Raw genomic sequence first — 20914 nt, 5'->3', positions numbered from 1 at the left:
TCAACAAATGCGTGAGCAAATTGTTGAACAGTTTAAGAAAAACCTTTCTCAACCAACTATTGCAAGGAATTTAGGGATTTCACCATCTACGGTCCGTAATATCATCAAAGGGTTCAGATAATCTGGAGAAATCACTACACGTAAGCAGCTGAGCCCGTGACCTTCGATCCCTCAGGCTGTACTGCACCAACAAGCGACATCAGTGTGTAAAGGATATCACCACATGGGCTCAGGAACACTTCAGAAACCCACTGTCAGTAACTACAGTTGGTTGCTACATCTTTAAGTGCAAGTTAAAACTCTCCTATGCAAGGCGAAAACCGTTTATCAACAACACCCAGAAACGCCGTCGGCTTCGCTGGGCCTGAGCTCATCTAAGATGGACTGATGCAAAGTGGAAAAGTGTTCTGTGGTCTGACGAGTCCACATTTCAAATTGTTTTTGGAAACTGTGGACGTCATGTCTTCCGGAACAAAGAGGAAAAGAACCATCCGGATTGTTATAGGTGCAAAGTGGAAAAGCCAGCATCTGTGATGGTATGGGGGTGTATTAGTGCCCAAGACATGGGTAACTTACACATCTGTGAAGGCACCATTAATGCTGAAAGGTACATACAGGTTTTGGAGCAACATATGTTGCCATCCAAGCAACGTTACCATGGACGCCCCTGCTTATTTCAGCAAGACAATGCCAAGCCACGTGTTACATCAACGTGGCTTCATAGTAAAAGAGTGCGGGTACTAGACTGGCCTGCCCGTAGTCCAGACCTGTCTCCCATTGAAAATGTGTGGTACATTATGAAGCCTAAAATACCACAACGGAGACCCCCGGACTGTTGAACAACTTAAACTGTACATCAAGCAAGAATGGGAAATAATTCCACCTGAGAAGCTTAAAAAATGTGTCTCCTCAGTTCCCAAACGTTTACTGAGTGTTGTTAAAAGGAAAAGCCATGTAACACAGTGGTGAACATGCCCTTTCCCAACTACTTTGGCACGTGTTGCAGCCATGAAATTCTAAGTTAATTATTATTTGCAAAAAAAAATTAAGTTTATGAGTTTGAACATCAAATATCTTGTCTTTGTAGTGCATTCAACTGAATATGGGTTGAAAAGGATTTGCAAATCATTGTATTCCGTTTATATTTACATCTAACACAATTTCCCAACTCATATGGAAACGGGGTTTGTATATATATATATATATATATATATATATATATATATATATATATATATATATATATATATATATATATATATATATATATATATATACATATATATACATGTCTCAGGGAGAGCATGTCCCAAATTCCAAGCTGCTGTTTTGAGGCATGTTCAAAAAAAAATGCACTTTGTGACTTCAATAATAAATATGGCAGTGCCATGTTGGCATTTGTTTCCATAACTTGAGTTGATTTATTTTGGAAAACCTTGTTACATTGTTTAATGCATCCAGCGGGGCATCACAACAAAATCAGGCATAATAATGTGTTGATTCCACGACTGTATATATCGGTATCGGTTGATATCGGAATCGGTAATTAAGAGTTGGACAATATCGATTATCGGCAAAAAAGCCATTATTGGACATCTTTAATCAAAAGGTTCAGAGAATCTGGAGAAACCACTGCACCTAAGCGATGATATTACGGACCTTCGATACCTCAGGCGGCACTGCATCAAAAAGCGTCATCAGTGTGTATAGGATATCACCACGTGGGCTCAGGAACACTTCAGAAAACCACTGTCAGTAACTACAGTCGGTCGCTTACATCTGTCAATGCAAGTTAAAACTCTACTATGCTAAGCCAAAGCCATTTATCAACAACACCCAGAAAGGTTCTCAGTTCGAACATAAAATATTGTGTCTTTGCAGTGTATTCAATTGAATATAAGTTGAAAAGGATTTGCAAATCATTGTATTCTGTTTTTATTTACCATTTACACAACGTGCCAACTTCACTGGTTTTGGGTTTGTAGTCTAAAAGAATAAAAGTCATATCAGTACAGTATGGGTGTTGCCATCCATCACTGTCCACTGGACTGATTTGCACGTCCACGTTAGCACGAGAGAGCATCAATTCTTTCCAAATGTCAACAAAGATGATGTTCAGAAGGCTTTTTCTTGACCTTTCTTTGCGCTTGTTAAACCTGAGTTAGACAACAATACCTCCACCAAGGCTTCTTGCCAGCGTAGAATTACATGAAAGCTCAATAAAATCATGGACTTATATTTAAAATGTACCTCATCTTCTGTCATTTCAAGTTAAAAACAAACAATCATGGAAAGTTGCAATTTAAACACAAATAAAGTCTCTTACCAAGTATTAAAAAAGCACAAATTCCTAACAAAAGCAGTTTTTGTTCCCTCGGTGCAGGCAATAGCCACGGACGCCTTCCCTGTCAAGACGCTGTACGACAAGTCACATGACCAGGTGTGGCTGCTGGCGTGGGGGGACAAGGACAGGACCCGCCCCACCCTGCAGGTATGTGCACTTTCTCTCCTGTCAGGTCATTGCTGTTGTAGTTCATCCATTTGTCCACCAGGTGCGTCGTCTGGGCTCATTTGTTTACTCCTCTTCTTTGGATAGTGGAATACATTGTGGTGGTCTTCATGTTGAAAGAACCGCACATTCTCCAATAACAGCCGAGGCCTAATAACATTTGTCTAAGTGCAAAGAGGACATGTGATTGGAATACAGCGTTGTTTAGAGAAAGAGCGTTAATTGGAATAAAGCACTAATTGGATTCAAGCATTAATTGGAATCAGGTGTTATTTGGAATTTAGCGTCAACTGGAACCAGATGTTAATTGGAATCAAGTGTTAACTGGAATTATGTGTTAATTGGAATTATGTGTTAATTGGAATTAAGCGTTAATTAGAATCAAGCGTTAATTGGAATTATGTGTTAATTGGAATTATGTGTTAATTAGAATTAAGCGTTAATTGGAATCAAGCGTTAACTGGAATTATGTGTTAATTGGAATTAAGCGTTAATTAGAATCAAGCGTTAATTGGAATCAAGCGTTAACTGGAATTATGTGTTAATTGGAATTAAGCGTTAATTAGAATCAAGCGTTAATTGGAATTATGTGTTAATTGGAATTATGTGTTAATTAGAATTAAGCGTTAATTGGAATCAAGCGTTAACTGGAATTATGTGTTAATTAGAATTAAGCGTTAATTAGAATCAAGCGTGAATTGGAATTGTGTGTTAATTGGAATTAAGCGTTAATTGGAATCAAGCGTTAATTGAAATCAAGTGTTAATTTGAATTAAATAATTGGAATTAAGTGTTAATTGGAATCAAGTGTTAATTGGAATTAAGCATTATTTGGAATGAAGCGTTCATTGGATTCAAGCGTTCATTGGATTCAAGCGTTCATTGGAATCCAGCGTTAATTGGAATCAAGCGTTAACTGGAATTTTGTGTTAATTGGACTTCAGTGTTAATTGGAAAAAATTGTTAATTGGATTCAAGCATTAATTGGAATTAAGCGTTAACTGGTACCAAATGTTAATTGGAATCCAGCGTTCATTGGAATTAAGTGTTAATTGGACTTAAGTATTAATTGGACTTAAGCGTTATTTGGAATTGAGTATTAATTGGAATTAAGTGTTAATTGGACTTAAGCGTTATTTGGAATCAAGTGTTAATTGGATTAAGTGTTAATTGGAATTAAGCATTATTTGGAATCAAGTGTTAATTGGAATTCAGCGTTCATTGGAATTCAGCGTTAACTGGAATTAAGTGTTAATTGGAATCAAACGTTCATTGGAATCAAGTGTTAATTGGAATTCAGCGTTCATTGGAATTGTGTTAATTGAAATCAAGTGTTATTTGGAATCAAGTGTTAATTGGAATTCAGCGTTCATTGGAATTGTGTTAATTGAAATCAAGTGTTAATTGGAATCAAGTGTTAATTGGAATTAAGTGTTATTTGGAATTAAGTGTTAATTGGAATTCAGCGTTCATTGGAATTATGTGTTAATTGAAATCAAGTGTTAATTGGAATTAAGTATTAATTGGAATTAAGCGTTATTTTGAATCAAGTGTTAATTGGCAAAAAGCGTTAATTGGAATGAAGCGTTAATTGGATTCAAGCATTAATTGGAATCAGGTGTTATTTGGAATTTAGCGTCAACTGGAACCAGGTGTTAATTGGAATCAAGTGTTAACTGGAATCAAGTGTTATTTGGAATCAAGTGTTAATTGGAAAATGTATAATTGGAATTAAGCGTTAATTGGATTCAAGCATTAATTGGATATCAGTGTTAATTGGAATCAAGCGTGACCTGGAACCAAATGTGAATTGGAATCATTTGCATTTTCTTGAATGAAGTAGTTTTTCGTGGGGGAGATAAAAAAAAACAACAACATGGTTTTATTTATTGATAAACATTTGTGATATTGGTGTACCTAATGTTGCACAGGTGTGAAAATGTCACCTGGCGTCTGACGTCCCTTTGAACCAATATATAAGAGGGGTGCTACTGCTACTATTATTATTATTATTATTACTATTATTATTATTATTACTATTGTTGTTATTATTATTATCATTACTATTATATTGTTATTATTATTACTATCATATTATCATTATTGTTATTATTATTATTATTATCATACCTTTTATATTATTATTGTTATTATTACAATTATATTATTTTAATTACTATCATATTGTTATTATTATTATTATTATCATACCTTTTATATTATTATTATTGTTATTGTTACTGTTATTATTGCTATTATTATTTTGTTATTATTAGCATTACTATTATTATTATTACTATTATTGTTATCATCATTGCTATTATATTGTTATTATTATTATAAATACTATTATATTATTATTGTTGATATCATTACTATTATATTGTTATTATTTTTATTACTATTATCATTACTATTACATTATTATTATTATTATTATTATTGGTTATTATTGTTATTATTATCATTACTATTATATTGTTATTATTATTACTATCATATTAGTATTGTTTTTATTATTATTATTAACATACCTTTTATATTATTATTATTGTTATTATTATTACTATTATATTGTTATTATTATTGTTATTGTTACTATTATTGCTATTATTATTGTTATTAATATCATTACTATTATTATTATTATTACTATTATTATTATCATTGCTTTTATATTGTTATTCCATCCATCCATCCATTTCCTACCGCTTATTCCCTTTTGGGGTCGCAGTGGGCGCTGGAGCCTATCTCAGCTACAATCGGGCGGAAGGCGGGGTACACCCTGGACAAGTCGCCACCTCATCGCAGGGCCAACACAGATAGACAGACAACATTCACACACTAGGGCCAATTTAGTGTTGCCAATCAACCTATCCCCAGGTGCATGTCTTTGGAGGTGGGAGGAAGCCGGAGTACCCGGAGGGAACCCACGCAGTCACGGGGAGAACATGCAAACTCCACACAGAAAGATCCGGAGCCTGGGATTGAACCCCAGACTACTCAGCAACTTCGTATTGTGAGGCAGACGCACTAACCCCTCTGCCACCGTGCTGCCCTATATATATATATATATATATATATATATTGTTATTATTATTATATTATTATTATTATTGTTAATATCATTACTATTATATTGTTATTATTTTTATTACTATTATTATTATCATTACTATTATATTATTATTATTATCATTGTCATTATTATTATTATTATTATGAGTATAGTCACAAACATGTTTATGATGACATCACTCCCACTGGGACAAAGATGTAACATTAGCTGCCATGAGGTGTTTGTTATTGCTGAGGAGTGAGACTCCCTCTAAGTGATGAGGATCTTTGCTCCCAAAACAAAAAGTGCTAGTAGTCAAAAGTGTTGAATATGAATGTAGTTGAAGTTGTCACATGATGTTTCATCAACTCCTCCATGGAAAAGAAAGAACATTCACATTTTATCAAAGTTCTGACCTCAAACTTTTTTGGGAGGATGGATTTATTATTTTTTTAAGAAATCTCATAACATGATTAATATTCTTCTTCTTCTACTCTTTCTTCTTTTTATTGTTTGTGTTCTACTTTCTGTTCCTCTTTTCACTCCTCTTCCTCTTGTTCGTCTTCTACTACTACTCTTCTTCTTCCTCTTCTTCGTCTTCTTATTCCTCAACTTTTTACTCTTTTTCTGGTTTCTGTTCCTCCTCTTCTTATTCCACTTCTTCTCTCTCCTTGTCTTCTTGCTCTTCTTCTTACTCTTCTTCTTGTTCCTCTTCTTCCTCCTTCTTCCTTTTTTCTCCTCTACTCCTTCTTATTTTTCTTGGGGTTTTTTTTTTCACTTCTTGTTTCCCTTATCCTTTTTGTTCCTGTCGTTGTTATTTTTGTTGGTGTCCCTCCTCCTCTTCTTCTTCTTCTTCTTATTTTTCATCTTGTTTCTCTTCTTCTTCTTGTTAATATTATTTTTGTTTCTTTTCTTCTTCTTCTTTTTTCTCTTCTTCTTCTTTTTTATCTTCTTCTTCATCTTGTTTCTCTACTTCTTCTTCTTCTTCTTCTTGTTTCTCTTCTTCATCTTGTTTCTCTTCTTCTTTTTCTTCTTGTTTCTCTTCTTTTTCTTGTTTCTCTTCATATTATTCTTATTGTTTCTCTTATTTGCCATCTTGTTTTTCTTCTTCTTCCTCTTCTCTCACGTCATCTTGTTACTCATTGACTTCTTCATCTTCTCCCTCTTATTCTTATTGATTCTCTTATGTTTCTTCTCCCTCTTGTATCCTTTCTTGTTCCTCTTCTTTGTCTTCTTGTTCATCTTATTCTTGTTCCCCTTCTTATTCTTCTTGATCCTTGTCTTCTTGTTCTTCTTTTTACTCTTCTTCTTGTTCCTCTTCTTCCTCGTCGTCTTCCTTCTTTTTCCTCTACTCCTTCTTATTTTTCTTGGGGGTTTTTTTTCACTTCTTGTTTCCCTTATCCTTTTTGTTCCTGTCGTTGTTCTTCTTTTTGTTGGTCTCCCTCCTTCTCTTCTTCTTCTCATCTTCTTGTTCTTCTTCTTATTTTTCATCTTGTTTCTCTACTTCTTCTTCTTCTTCTTCTTCTCCTTCTTGTTTCTCTTCTTCATATTGTTTCTCCTTCTTTTTCTTCTTCTTCTTGTTTCTCTTCTTGTTTCTCTTCTTTGTTTCTCTTCTTCATCTTGTTTCTCTTCTTTTTCTTCTTATTTATCTTCTTCTTTTTCTTGTTGTTTCTCTTCTTCATATTATTATTCTTCTTGTTTCTCTTATTTGTCATCTTGTTTTTCTTCTTCTTCCTCTTCTCTCACGTCATCTTGTTACTCATTGACTTCATCTTCTTCCTCTTTTTCTTATTGATTCTCTTATGTTTCTTCTACTTCTTGTATCCTTTCTTGTTCCTCTTCTTTGTCTTCTTGTTCATCTTATTCTTGTTCCCCTTCTTCTTCTTCTTGATCCTCTTCTCCTTCCTTTACTCACACTTTTTATTCTTATTATTGTTTCTTTTCTTGTTGATTTTTCTTGTACTAAGTTGTTGCTAATCTTCTCGGTCTTATTCTTCTTTTTCTCCTTCCTTTTTCCTTTTCTTCTTTCGGTTCTTCTTGTTCATCCTTTTCTTCCTATTCTCCTTTTTGTCCTTTAACTTTCCTCTTTTTTCTTCTTCTTCTTCCTCCCGATGAGGCGAAACAAGAGCGAGAGACAGAATTCGACTGCATTTTTTATTATTTTTTTTGTTCTGAAACAAAGAAGAAGAAAAGAACAAACAAACTTTAAGTCGGAAAAAGTGGAAATGTGCTTTACTGTGGAAAAGAGAAGTAGAACCTATCAGTGGAATAAAGTAATTTCCCTTTGCTGATGATGATTATTGTGATAACCAAAGCCCTAGACACACCTTGTACTCTCTGCAGTTGAGTAGAAGGTCCCCCGGCCACTACTTAAGGAACTGGTGTCTGCCGTGTCAAGGTGGAGCAGCTTGTCTTTGGAATAAAAAGGCGCCGCCTCGGCATCAGAAGACGTGCAAGTACGGGCAAACATCAGCGAATAAGACGTCTTATCGGGGGAAGCGAGGCCAGGCTGGGGTCACCATTTCAGCCGCTGGCGTCTTGCACCTTTTCCGATGTTTATCGCACGGATGATATACGAGGACGCCGCCGCCGCCGCCGCACCTTATCTTCCTGGCCGCATGCTGAAAGGTTGCGTGTTCCCGCGGACGCCATGCAGCGCCCCCTTGTGGCCAAGAGAGTACATTTATTTGTGAATGAATATTATCTCATAAGGTTACTGTGGAAGTCGCTTCCGAGCAGTTCCACCGAAGACACGACACAAGAGCCACGCGTGCAGTTTTTAACAAAGGCTTTAATACTCAAATTGTCTCAACAAAGTTCCTCTCCCCCAGACACGTGACTTTTCAGTCACGTCCGCATCCTCTCTCCCTCTCTGCTCCCGGCCGCTCGCTGTTAAAGACAACAGATGATTAGGCAACTCGTACCACCTGGGAAATCTAATCACCTGCCTAGCAGTGTCTCGCCGTCAGCACTGCCACGCCCCTGTCTGATGGTGCTCTGTCTTCAGCACCGTGGACAGAGGCGGTGACCTTTGCTCCTGCACTCTCCCTCCACAGTTATGTTTAAAAACAAACATTTATTCAGCAATGACATCATCGCGTGTCCTTAATCGACCAATCAGATTACTCAGAAGTAACTTGGGGACTTATTTACACTTTTTCATGCATGTAATAATCACTCGTCGTCCAAAGTGCGGCCCAGGGACCGTTTTCCACCTGCAGTTCATGTTTTTACGGCCCCTTGGCAAATCAAATAAATGAATAATTCGATATCATATTCATTTGTTTTGTCAGGTATCACACGGAGTTAGTGCAGAATAACAAAAAAAGCGGACTAAACATATCAGGAACAACGTAAAATGTTCCAATTACATCAAAACCTGGACCATAAGATGTGTAGCTTTCACATTTTAACTGATACGGCACCGATTTTCCATATTTTTTTTGTGCTTATATGGTGATAAATATTAATTTGTTTAATAATAAAATATTATTTTTTATTTGAGCTGATAATAACTGTGCTGTATAGTTTGTTTTCTTACACTTCTGAGTGTCATTTGCATGTACACATTCATTCAGGTGTATTGCCATAGTCAGGAAGTAGTCTTTGCCATTAAGTTGTCTTTAGTTGAGTCCTACGAAGTGTTTCTACTTTAAGTATTGTATTTATTACGCACCAGCTGTGTGATGAAGTCTTCATTAACACATCTGGAGGTGTAGAAATCGCCATGTAAAATTGCTAATGCTAATCAGTAGCATGTCAATAATATATCCAATGTAAGTTAGTGCATTTTAAAAAGTGGCGTCTTACTTTTGAGTGCTTTCTTACAGGCATACTTTCTTTGTTGGCATGGAAAATTGCGACATAACATAAAGGCAGTCAGGAAGTAGTCTTTGCCATTGAGTTGTCTTTAGTTGAGTCCTACAAAGTGTTTCTACTGTAAGTATTGTACTTATTACGCCCCAGCTGTTTGATGTAGTCTTCATTAACACATCTGCAAATCGCCATGTAAAATTGCTCATGCTAATCGGTACCATGTCAATAATATATCCACTGTAAGTTAGGTCATTTTACTTTTGAGTGCTTTCTATCAGGCATACTTTCTTTGTTGGCATGGAAAAGTACGACACGACATAGAGGCAGTCAGGAAGTAGTCTTTGCCATTAAGTTGTCTTTAGTTGAGTCCTACGAAGTGTTTCTACTGTAAGTATTGTACTTATTACGCACCAGCTGTGTGATGTAGTCTTCATTAACACATCTGCAGGTGTAGAAATCGCCATGTAAAATCGCTAATGCTAATCGGTAGCATGTCATCAATATATCCAGTGTAAGTTAGTGCATTTTAAAAAGTTGAGTCTTAGTTTTGAGGGCTTTCTATCAGGCGTACTTTCTTTGTTGGCGTGGAAAAGTACGACACGACATGGAGGCAGTCAGGAAGTAGTCTTTGCCATTAAGTTGTCTTTAGTTGAGTCCTACGAAGTGTTTCTACTGTAAGTATTGTACTTATTACGCACCAGCTGTTTGATGTAGTCTTCATTAACACATCTGGAGTTGTAGAAATCGCCATGTAAAATCGTTAATGCTAATCGGTAGCACGTCAATAATATATCCACTGTAAGTTAAGGCATTTTAAAAAGTGGAGTCTTACTTTTGAGTGCTTTCTATCAGGCATACGTTCTTTGTTGGAATGGAAAATTACGACATGACATAAAGGCAGTCAGGAAGTAGTCTTTGCCATTGAGTTGTCTTTAGTTGAGTCCTACAAAGTGTTTCTACTGTAAGTATTGTACTTATTACGCACCAGCTGTTTGATGTAGTCTTCGTTAACACATCTGCAAATCGCCATGTAAAATCGCTAATGCTAATCGGTAGCATGTCAATAATATATCCACTGTAAGTTAGGTCATTTTACTTTTGAGTGCTTTCTATCAGGCATACTTTCTTTGTTGGCATGGAAAAGTACGACACGACATACAGGCAGTCAGGAAGTAGTCTTTGCCATTAAGTTGTCTCTAGTTGAGTCCTACGAAGTGTTTGTACTGTAAGTATTGTACTTATTACGCACCAGCTGTGTGATGTAGTCTTCATTAACACATCTGCAGCTGTAGAAATCGCCATGTAAAATCGCTAATGCTAATCGGTAGCATCTCATCAATATATCCAATGTAAGTTAGTGCATTTTAAAAAGTTGAGTCTTAGTTTTGAGGGCTTTCTATCAGGCGTACTTTCTTTGTTGGTGTGGAAAAGTACGACATGATATAGAGGCAGTCAGGAAGTATTCTTTGCCATTAAGTTGTCTTTAGTTGAGTCCTACGAAGTTTTTCTACTGTAAGTATTGTACTTATTACGCACCAGCTGTTTGATGTAGTCTTCATTAACACATCTGCAGGTGTAGAAATCGCCATGTAAAATCGCGAATGCTAATTGGTAGCATGTCAATAATATATCCACTGTAAGTTAGGGCATTTTACTTTTGAGTGCTTTCTATCAGGCATACTTTCTTTGTTGGCATGGACAATTACGACATGACATAGAAGCAGTTAGGAAGTAGTCTTTGCCATTAAGTTGTCTTTAGTTGAGTCCTACGAAGTGTTTCTACTGTAAGTATGCATTTTAAAAAGTTGAGTCTTAGTTTTGAGGGCTTTCTATCAGGCGTACTTTCTTTGTTGGCGTGGAAAAGTACGACACGATATAGAGGCAGTCAGGAAGTATTCTTTGCCATTGAGTTGTCTTTAGTTGAGTCCTACGAAGTTTTTCTACTGTAAGTATTGTACTTATTACGCACCAGCTGTTTGATGTAGTCGTCATCAACACATCTGCAGGTGTAGAAATCGCCATGTAAAATCGCTAATGCTAATCGGCAGCATCTCATCAATATATCCAATGTAAGTTAGTGCATTTTAAAAAGTTGAGTCTTAGTTTTGAGGGCTTTCTATCAGGCGTACTTTCTTTGTTGGCGTGGAAAAGTACGACACGATATAGAGGCAGTCAGGAAGTATTCTTTGCCATTGAGTTGTCTTTAGTTGAGTCCTACGAAGTGTTTCTACTGTAAGTATTGTACTTATTACGCACCAGCTGTTTGATGTAGTCTTCATTAACACATCTGCAGCTGTAAAAATCGCCATGTAAAATTGCTAATGCTAATCGGTAGCATGTCAATAATATATCCACTGTAAGTTAGGTCATTTTACTTTTGAGTGCTTTCTATCAGGCATGCTTTCTTTGTTGGCATGGAAAAGTACGACATGACATAGAGGCAGTCAGGAAGTAGTCTTTGCCATTGAGTTGTCTCTAGTTGAGTCCTACGAAGTGTTTCTACTGTAAGTATTGTACTTATTACGCACCAGCTGTTTGATGTAGTCGTCATCAACACATCTGGAAGTGTAGAAATTGCCATGTAAAATCGCTAATGCTAATCGGTAGCATGTCATCAATATATCCAATGTAAGTTAGTGCATTTTACTTTTGAGTGCTTTCTATTAGGCATACTTTCTTTGTTGGTGTGGAAAATTACGACATGACATAGAGGCAGTCAGGAAGTAGTCTTTGCCATTAAGCTGTCTCTAGTTGAGTCCTACTAAGTGTTTCTACTGTAAGTATTGTACTTATTACGCACGAGCTGTTTGATTTAGTCTTCATGAACACGACTGGAGGTGTAGAAATCGCCATGTAAAATCGCTAATGCTAATCGGTAGCAGGCCAATAATATATCCAATGTAAGTTAGTGCATTTTAAAAAGTGGAGTCTTACTTTTGAGGGCTTTCTATCAGACATACTTGCTTTGTTGGCATGGAAAATTACGACATGACATAGAGGCAGTCAGGAAGTAGTCTTTGCCATTAAGTTGTCTCTAGTTGAGTCCGATGAAGTGTTTGTACTGTAAGTATTGTACTTATTACGCACCAGCTGTTTGATTTAGTCTTCATGAACACGTCTGGAGGTGTAGAAATCGCCATCTAAAATTGCTAATGCTAATCAGTAGCATGTCAATAATATATCCACTGTAAGTTAGTGTATTTTAAAAAGTGGAGTCTTACTTTTGAGGGCTTTTCATCAGACATACTTGCTTTGTTGGCATGGAAAATTACGACATGGCTTTAAGGCAGTCAGGTATACAAATACGACTGTTTGCCCGCCAAGTGCTTGGTCCGGTGCCGAGTCTGCAACCGTAGGTGACGTCATTTGATTTTACGTGTATTGGTGGTTGGTAGTATCAACGCAATTTGCCCAGTACTTATAAAAGTACAGAATTCTGTAACCTTTTCGAGTTGGAACTACATTAGATATGAGCATCTTCAGGAAAATCAAGTCCAGGTGCTTTTTTAATTGACCTGTCATGTAAAGAAAAAGTGCAATTTAAAAAGGATCAAATGCATTAAATTATTGTAACTTCTGGTGAAGTTTAATTCCAATAGTCGGAACAGAGCATGACACACCTTTGAGTCACTTGTCATCCCTGATAGTCGTCACTGAGGGCAAAATTCGCCCATTGAACACAACGTGAGCTGCAGACGTGAGCTACGCACGACACGTTAAGCCGCCACTCGATGTCCTTCTCCTCCCGCTCAAGCTGAGCAAGCAAAAAGCACAGACAAGGACGTGTGGTGCATTCATGGACATCGGGTCATTTCAGCTTTTTCATCTGATTATTTTTTTTTTTTTTGCACAAAGAGCAAAAATGGGTCACGACCAAGCAGTGGAGAATCACCTTATTCAGGGATTCCTAAACTTTTTGACCTCGGAGCCTTAACTTTTCCACTACAGAGGGGCCCGGGGCCCCACTCAAATATTAACACTGAATTAGTATTCTTACACTTGGTTTTAATTATATTCAATAATTATTCATATTTACAGTTTACAACCTTGTCCAATGATATGAAAGCATGTTTGATCACAAAGATTATTATTTATTTGACACACAAACCTTAGGCTTAGGTCAGGCTGATTGCAAAAATAAATACTAAACAAATGTACTGCACAAGAAGGGACTCAAATAAGTAAAAAAAAATTTTTTTTAAAGTGCTTTGTTGCGCTTGACCAGTCTTCCTCTCAGGGAATAAAAGACACTAGTCGCTCCCAAGTACTTTTTCATGACATGTACGTTGAGTAAAAAGGACCACCGAGGCAGAATAGTACTTGGCCAAGTTTTACTAAAGCTTTAGGAGACCAGCCCTTTACGACGCAACAATAGCATCGGCAAACGAGGTCTAAATTCAAACAAAACGAGCCCCTCTTGCTCAGAAAGGAGCGCAGCTGCTTCTTCAAAACAGATAAGGAACTGGCCAAAACAGCTCTGTGAGCCGACAAACAGGGGCCCTTAAGGCAAAACAAAGAGTTTACTAGCGGACATAAGATAAAAGCAAGGAGGTCACAAGAAGACACATTACATGGGAAAATACTAGCTGTTTTAAACTTGAAAATATCTTATTCTCGCATCTTACAATTATGTTGTGCACGAATTAAATAAACTCATTTAATAATGAATATGTTTCTTTACTAAAGCATCCATCCATCCATCCATTTTCTACCGCTAAATCCCTTCGGGGTTGTGGGGGGCGCTGGAGCCTATCTCAGCTACAATCGGGCGGAAGGCGGGGTACACCCTGGACAAGTCGCCCCCTCATCGCAGGGCCAACACAGATAGACAGACAACATTCATACTCACATTCACACACTAGGGCCAATTTAGTGTTGCCAATCAACCTATCCCCTACTAAAGTATCAATAATGTTAAAGTGCAAATAAAAATACAGCTTCACCACTTTAGTCATAGTTTTTGTGCTTAAGAAACTTTCTTTATGACTTTATATCTCCAGACTTCTTCTGTTTGGTTGATATTGTCATTACTGCCACAAGTGTTGGAAAAGTGTATTACAACTGAGTACCCTTGCAGCCCATACGGACCACAGCTGAGAAACAAGATATTTTCTCTATGGCAGTGTTTTTTAACACACTCGTGTGCCGTGAGATACAGTCTGGTGTGCCGTTGGAGATAATGTAATTTCACCTCTTTGGTTAAAAATATGTTTTGCAAACCAGTAATTATAGTCTGCAAATGATGTGTTGTTGTTGAGTGTCGGTGCTGTCTAGACCTGGGCAGAGTAACCGTGTAATACTCTTCCATGTCAGTAGGTGGCAGCCGGTAGCTAATTGCTTTGTAGATGTCGGAAACAGCGGGAGGCAGAGTGCAGGTAAAAAGATGTCTAATGTTTAAACCAAAAATAAACAAAAGGTGAGTGCCCCTAAGAAAAGGCATTGAAGCTTAGGGAAGGCTATGCAGAACGAAACTAAAACTGAACTGGCTACTAAGTAAATAAAAACAGAATGCTGGACGACAGCAAAGACTTACTGTGGAGCAAAGTACATCTGAACATGACATGACAATCAACAATGTCCCCACAAAGAAGGATAAAAATAACTGAAATATTATTGATTGCTAAAACAAAGTAGATGCGGGAAATATCGCTCAAAGGAAGACACGAAACTGTTACAGGAAAATACCAAAAAAAGAGAAAAAGCCACCAAAATAGGAGCGCAAGACAAGAACTAAAACACTACACACAGGGAAACAGCAAAAAACTCCAAATAAGTCATGGGGTGATGTGACAGGTGGTGACAGTACACCTACTTTGAGACAAGAGCTATAGTGATGCATGCTTGGTTATGCTTTAAAGCAGGGGTGTCAAACTCAAATACAGAGTGGGCCAAAATTTAAAACTGAACAAAGCCGTGGGCCAAGGTTGAACAAATTAACCTTTTAATAGGCACCCAAACAAGTTTTGCATTGATTATTGAACAAGCAAGGCTTATTTAACTTTATAGTGACATGCAAAATTGAGTTTCAAATAATAATAATAATAATTAAAAAATATCAATGGCATATCAAATACAATTTAAATAAAAATTGAATGCCTCTTTTCTATTTGCAGCCTTCTGAGGTAAATATCAACATTAACTTTTTCCACAGGCTAATAAATTTGAAAATAAAATAACAATGAATAAACCAACCATTCAGGACTTTAAATTGCTCAGTTTGCAACACACTGACCTAATCTGATGTGCCCAAGCCAGATACCTAGCATCTTTTCTCGGATGCTAGTTCATTAATGTCGGGGCTCAGGCTTTGAGCTGAGGCAACCTTCATTATCGAACGAAGGTGTTCATCAGTTATTATATCTCATAGACCACCCGGACCACAGTCTAGGGGGCGTGCCTTAAAGGCACTGCCTTTAACGTCCTCTACAGGCTGTCGTCACGTCCGCTTTTCATCCATTCCAACAACGTGCCGGCCCAGTCACAAGATATGTGCGGCTTCTGTACGCACACATACGTGAATGCAACAGCGATACAGGTTACACTGAGGGTGGCCGTATAAAGAACTTTAACACTGTTAGAAATATACACCACACTGTGAATCCACACCAAACAAGAATGACAAACACATTTTGGGAGAACATCCGCACTGTAACACAACATAAACCCTCCCCCCCCCCCCCCCCCCACACACACACACACACACACACACACACACACACACACACACACACCTTGTAGCGTCCCAGAAGAGTTATTCCTGCAAAGGGTTCTGGGTATTTGTTCTGTTGTGTTTATGTTGTGTTACGGTGCGGATGTTCTCCCGAAATGTGTTTGTCATTCTTGTTTGGTGTGGGTTCACAGTGTGGCGTATATTTCTAACAGTGTTAAAGTTCTTTATACGGCCACCCTCAGTGTTACCTGTATCGCTGTTGATCAAGTATGCGTTGCATTCACTTGTGTGTGCGTGCAGAAGCCGCACATATTATGTGACTGGGCCAGCACTCGTTGGACTGGATGAAAAGCGGACGTGACGATTTTCGGGAGGGGCACTGAAATTTGGGAGTCTACCGGGAGGGTTGGCAAGTATGAGAATTAGCGGGGAATGTGGTGTTACCACGGCACCGCCACTGTATATAATCGGCGGGCCAGCTCTGGTGTTAATTTCATATTGCCTCAAGGGCCAAGTGAAATTACACGGCGGGCCAATTTTGGCCCGCGGGCCAGAGTTTGACACCCATGCTTTAAAGTCATATCCAACAATTGCGACAACGACTTTTTACTGTCAACTGAGTTTCGTTTTTTAATGATTTCAGCTGGTGGTGTGCCTCCGCATTTTTTCACCGCAAAAAATGTGCCTTCGCTCAAAAAAGGTTGAAAAACACTGCTCTAGGGGGCACTCTTGGTTAAGAAACCCATCCATCCAGCCATTTTCAACCGTATGTCCCTTTTGGGTTGGCGGGGGTTGCAGGAGCCTATCTCAGCTGCATTCGGGCGGTAGGCGGGGTACACCCTGGACAAGTGGCCACCTCATCGCAGATGGGGGACGGTGTGGCGCAGTTGGGAGAGTGGCCGTGCCAGCAACTTGAGGGTTCCTGGTTCCATCCCCACCTTCTACCAACCTAGTCACGTCCGTTGTGTCCTTGAGCAAGACACTTCACCCTTGCTCCTGATTGTGGTTAGGGCCTTGCATGGCATCAGTGTGTGAATGGGTGAATGTGGAAATAGTGTCAAAGCGCTTTGAGTACCTTGAAGGTAGAAAAGCGCTATACAAGTATAAGAAACACCGACCTAAATTATTCTAATCAAGCATTTAATTTGATGTTCGACCTGCAGGTGATTCCTCAAGCCAGCGTTGGAGAAGTCCATCATGCCATGCGAACCACCTTCCAGCGGGTCGACGACTTCTTCATCCCGCCGACCAACCTCATCATCACTCATGTGAGGTAAAGACCCGCCGCCGCCGCCGCCTCTGACCCCGTCTGAGCTGCCAAATGAGAATGCTAATGAGACGGTCGATACGTATTAACCAGACGGCGAAGGCTATTAACCTTCCCTTTTGAACTCTGCCCCCTGCAGGTTCGCCTTCATCTTCCTCAAAGACGAGCCCGCCGTCCACAAGGTGGACCTGGAGACCTTCCGCCGGGTGAAGACGATAAGCTTGAAGAACCACAGCTGTGTCCCGGCCGGCATGGCGTACACGCACCTGAGCGGTGTCTACTTCGTCCAGTGCCAGACCAGAGGACGCCCGCGGGCTCCGCCCCTGCTCCTCATCGACAGCGTGACGGACGCGGTCATCGGGCCCATCATCGGCGGCGGCCGCCGCGCCTTCGTGTCGCCGGACGGCCGCTACATCGTGACGTCCGACCCCGGCAGCGCCAAACTGAGAGTACAGACGGTGTCTTTCCAGGGAGAGATGAGTCTGAAACTGGAAGTGGACGACCCCGTCGCCGTATCGGACCTCATTTTCCAGCCGTCGTTCGCCGAGTCCAACAGATACGTGGCGGTGGCGTCCTCGGACTCCACCACAGACCTCCTGTTCGCCGATCTATCCTCGGGTCACACCGAGGTCCTCCGGGGCCTCAAGGAGCCCCTAGACCCTCAGACCTGGCCCTGGGGGGGTCCTCACAGGGTGGTGGTCTCCAGCGGCTTGTTCGGACAGTACCTCCTCACGCCGTCGGCCCAGTCCCTCTTCATCCTGAACGGCAAGCAAAGAACGCCGCACTGCGAGGTGTCGGACATCAAGAGAGGGAACACGGTGGTATGGGTGGGCGAGGTATGAGTCCACCAGCTAAAAAGAAAAAGAAAAAACATCCCCAGGTTTAGGGATGATGTTCAAAACCGGTTTTCCCGGTTGTTCGATAAGAAAAGAACCGATTCTATGGACTCGAATCCCTTTTTTGAGAACCGGTTCCCGTTATCGAGGCCGCTATAGTTGGTTCTTTATTCGAATCCCGTCCCACAAGAAATGCCCTGTGGGACATCACAGGAAATGACGTAGCTCAAATGTAATTTCCTGTGATGTCACTCAAGCAGCAAAAATAATGGACCGGAAAAAAACGCCTCAAGGTATAGCTATTCACCTATAGTGATCACGGAAACAGGTTGTTTTTGTGTTACTGTATATATTTGTTTTTCTGAAAAATCCCACTTAATATACTTTGGGTAACAACAGTCAATATTTATTTATTTTATTTTTTTAGGGGGGTAACAGTCAATATTTGTTATTTTTATTATTATTTTTTTTTCTTATAAAATAAAAGTGAGCTTTTGTTAAACCAAATATTGTGTTTTTTTCCCATATACAACAACCTATCTGGACTCGATAAGAGAATCGATAAGGAATCGGTTCGATAAGAGGATTCGATAATGGGCTCGAACTCGATAATTTCTTATCAAACATCATCCCTACCTAGGTTGGAGTATTTCCGGATTCCCGTGGTCGTGGACTCAAGCTGGGGGACCGGGCAAGGAGGGTAACTCATAAGTTGGAGTTTATGTTAAAAAAAACAAAAAAAAAACGAATAGAATAAGTTGTTGTGATATTCCTGCTGGAAGAAAGTGTCAATGGCGTCCAGTCCAGTAACTCCAGAATTGTACATTATTGCACTTCTTCCATCACAGCAAGTAGGTACCTGGTTACCAAACAGCAAACTATGCACAACGCTCACTTTTTTAGACGGAAGAAAGCTTTCCGATCCTTTTTGTTTGGTCGTCTTCACCAGTGCTGCGTGTAATAGCCACCGACTGTCCGTGCGTCCTCCCCCCTCCGGTAGTCTCCTCGTCTTTTCCAAAGAGCCCCCCCCCCTTTTGTTCGGTCACGGGAGTAAAACCAACCAGCAGCCGACGACAACATCTTGTCTTTAGTGTCCATCTTCACGTCATGACCAAAATGCTTTGGAGGCGGGGTCTCTTCGATGAAGGCTGTGAGCATTTGGACAACGAGTAACCACAGGGCTGGAAACGCAATGCATCATGGGTAGGGTGTCCGATAATATCGGCCGATAAATGCTTTAAAAATGTAATATTGGAAATGATCAATATCGTTTTTTTTATTATCGGTATCGTTTTTTTTTTTTTTGTTTTTTTAAATTAAATCAACATAAAAAAACACAAGATACACTTACAATTAGTGCACCAACCCAAAAAAACTCCCTCCCCCATTCACACTCATTCACACAAAAGGGTTGTTTCTTTCTGTTATTAAAGGGGAACATTATCACCAGACCTATGTAAGCGTCAATATATACCTTGATGTTGCAGAAAAAAGACCATATATTTTTTTAACCAATTTCCGAACTCTAAATGGGTGAATTTCGGCGAATTAAACGCCTTTCTAATATTCGCTCTCGGAGCGATGACGTCACAACGTGGCGTCACATCGGGAAGCAATCCGCCATTTTCTCAAACACCGAGTCAAATCAGCTCTGTTATTTTCCGTTTTTTCGACTGTTTTCCGTACCTTGGAGACGTCATGCCTCGTCGGTGTGTTGTCGGAGGGTGTAACAACACGAACAGGGACGGATTCAAGTTGCACCAGTGGCCCAAAGATGCGAAAGTGGCAAGAAAATTGGACGTTTGTTCCGCACACTTTACCGACGAAAGCTATGCTACGACAGAGATGGCAAGAATGTGTGGATATCCTGCGACACTCAAAGCAGATGCATTTCCAACGATAAAGTCAAAGAAATCTGCCGCCAGACCCCCATTGAATCTGCCGGAGTGTGTGAGCAATTCAGGGACAAAGGACCTCGGTAGCACGGCAAGCAATGGCGGCAGTTTGTTCCCGCAGACCCTAGCTTCCCTGGCCTGCTGACATCAACTCCAGAACTGGACAGATCAGCTTTCAGGAAAAGAGCGCGGATGAGGGTATGTCTACAGAATATATTAATTGATGAAAACTGGGCTGTCTGCACTCTCAAAGTGCATGTTGTTGCCGAATGTATTTCATATGCTGTAAACCTAGTTCATAGTTGTTAGTTTCCTTTAATGCCAAACAAACACATACCAATCGTTGGTTAGAAGGCGATCGCCGAATTCGTCCTCGCTTTCTCCCGTGTCGCTGGATGTCGTGTCGATTTCGTCGGTTTCGCTTGCATACGGTTCAAACCGATATGGCTCAATCTTCAGTTTCTTCTTCAATTTCATTTTCGCTACCTGCCTCCACACTACAACCATCCGTTTCAATACATGCCTAATCTGTTGAATCGCTTAAGCCGCTGAAATCCGAGTCTGAATCCGAGCTAATGTCGCTATAGCTTGCTGTTCTTTCTGCCATGTTTGTTTGTGTTGGCTTCACTATGTGACGTCACAGGAAAATGGACGGGTGTGTGTATATAACGATGGTTAGAATCAGGCACTTTGAAGCTTTTTTTAGGGATATTGCGTGATGGGTAAAATTTTGAAAAAAACTTTGAAAAATATAATAAGCCACTGGGAACTGATTTTTAATGGTTTTAACAATTCTGAAATTGTGATAATGTTCCCCTTTAATATTCTGGTTCCTACATTATATATCAATATATATCAATACA

General features: G+C 39.5%; 1 protein-coding gene across 1 annotated transcript in view; it reads left to right on the top strand.

The window, feature by feature from the left end:
* Nucleotides 1-20077, top strand: part of fstl4 (follistatin-like 4) — a 375104-nt gene extending 355027 nt beyond the window's left edge. The window contains exons 14-16 of the mRNA XM_061934279.1: nucleotides 2384-2491; nucleotides 17217-17326; nucleotides 17460-20077. Coding sequence (XP_061790263.1) covers nucleotides 2384-2491; nucleotides 17217-17326; nucleotides 17460-18162 — 921 coding nt within the window. The 3' untranslated portion in view covers nucleotides 18163-20077. The remainder of the gene's footprint in view (nucleotides 1-2383; nucleotides 2492-17216; nucleotides 17327-17459) is intronic.
* The last annotated feature ends 837 nt before the right edge of the window (nucleotides 20078-20914 follow it).

Source organism: Nerophis lumbriciformis, linkage group LG03 (genome assembly GCF_033978685.3).
Source record: "Nerophis lumbriciformis linkage group LG03, RoL_Nlum_v2.1, whole genome shotgun sequence".
Taxonomy (NCBI): domain Eukaryota; kingdom Metazoa; phylum Chordata; class Actinopteri; order Syngnathiformes; family Syngnathidae; genus Nerophis; species Nerophis lumbriciformis.
Note: the sequence above shows the minus strand (reverse complement) of the source record. Positions and strands in the feature narration are given on the sequence as shown.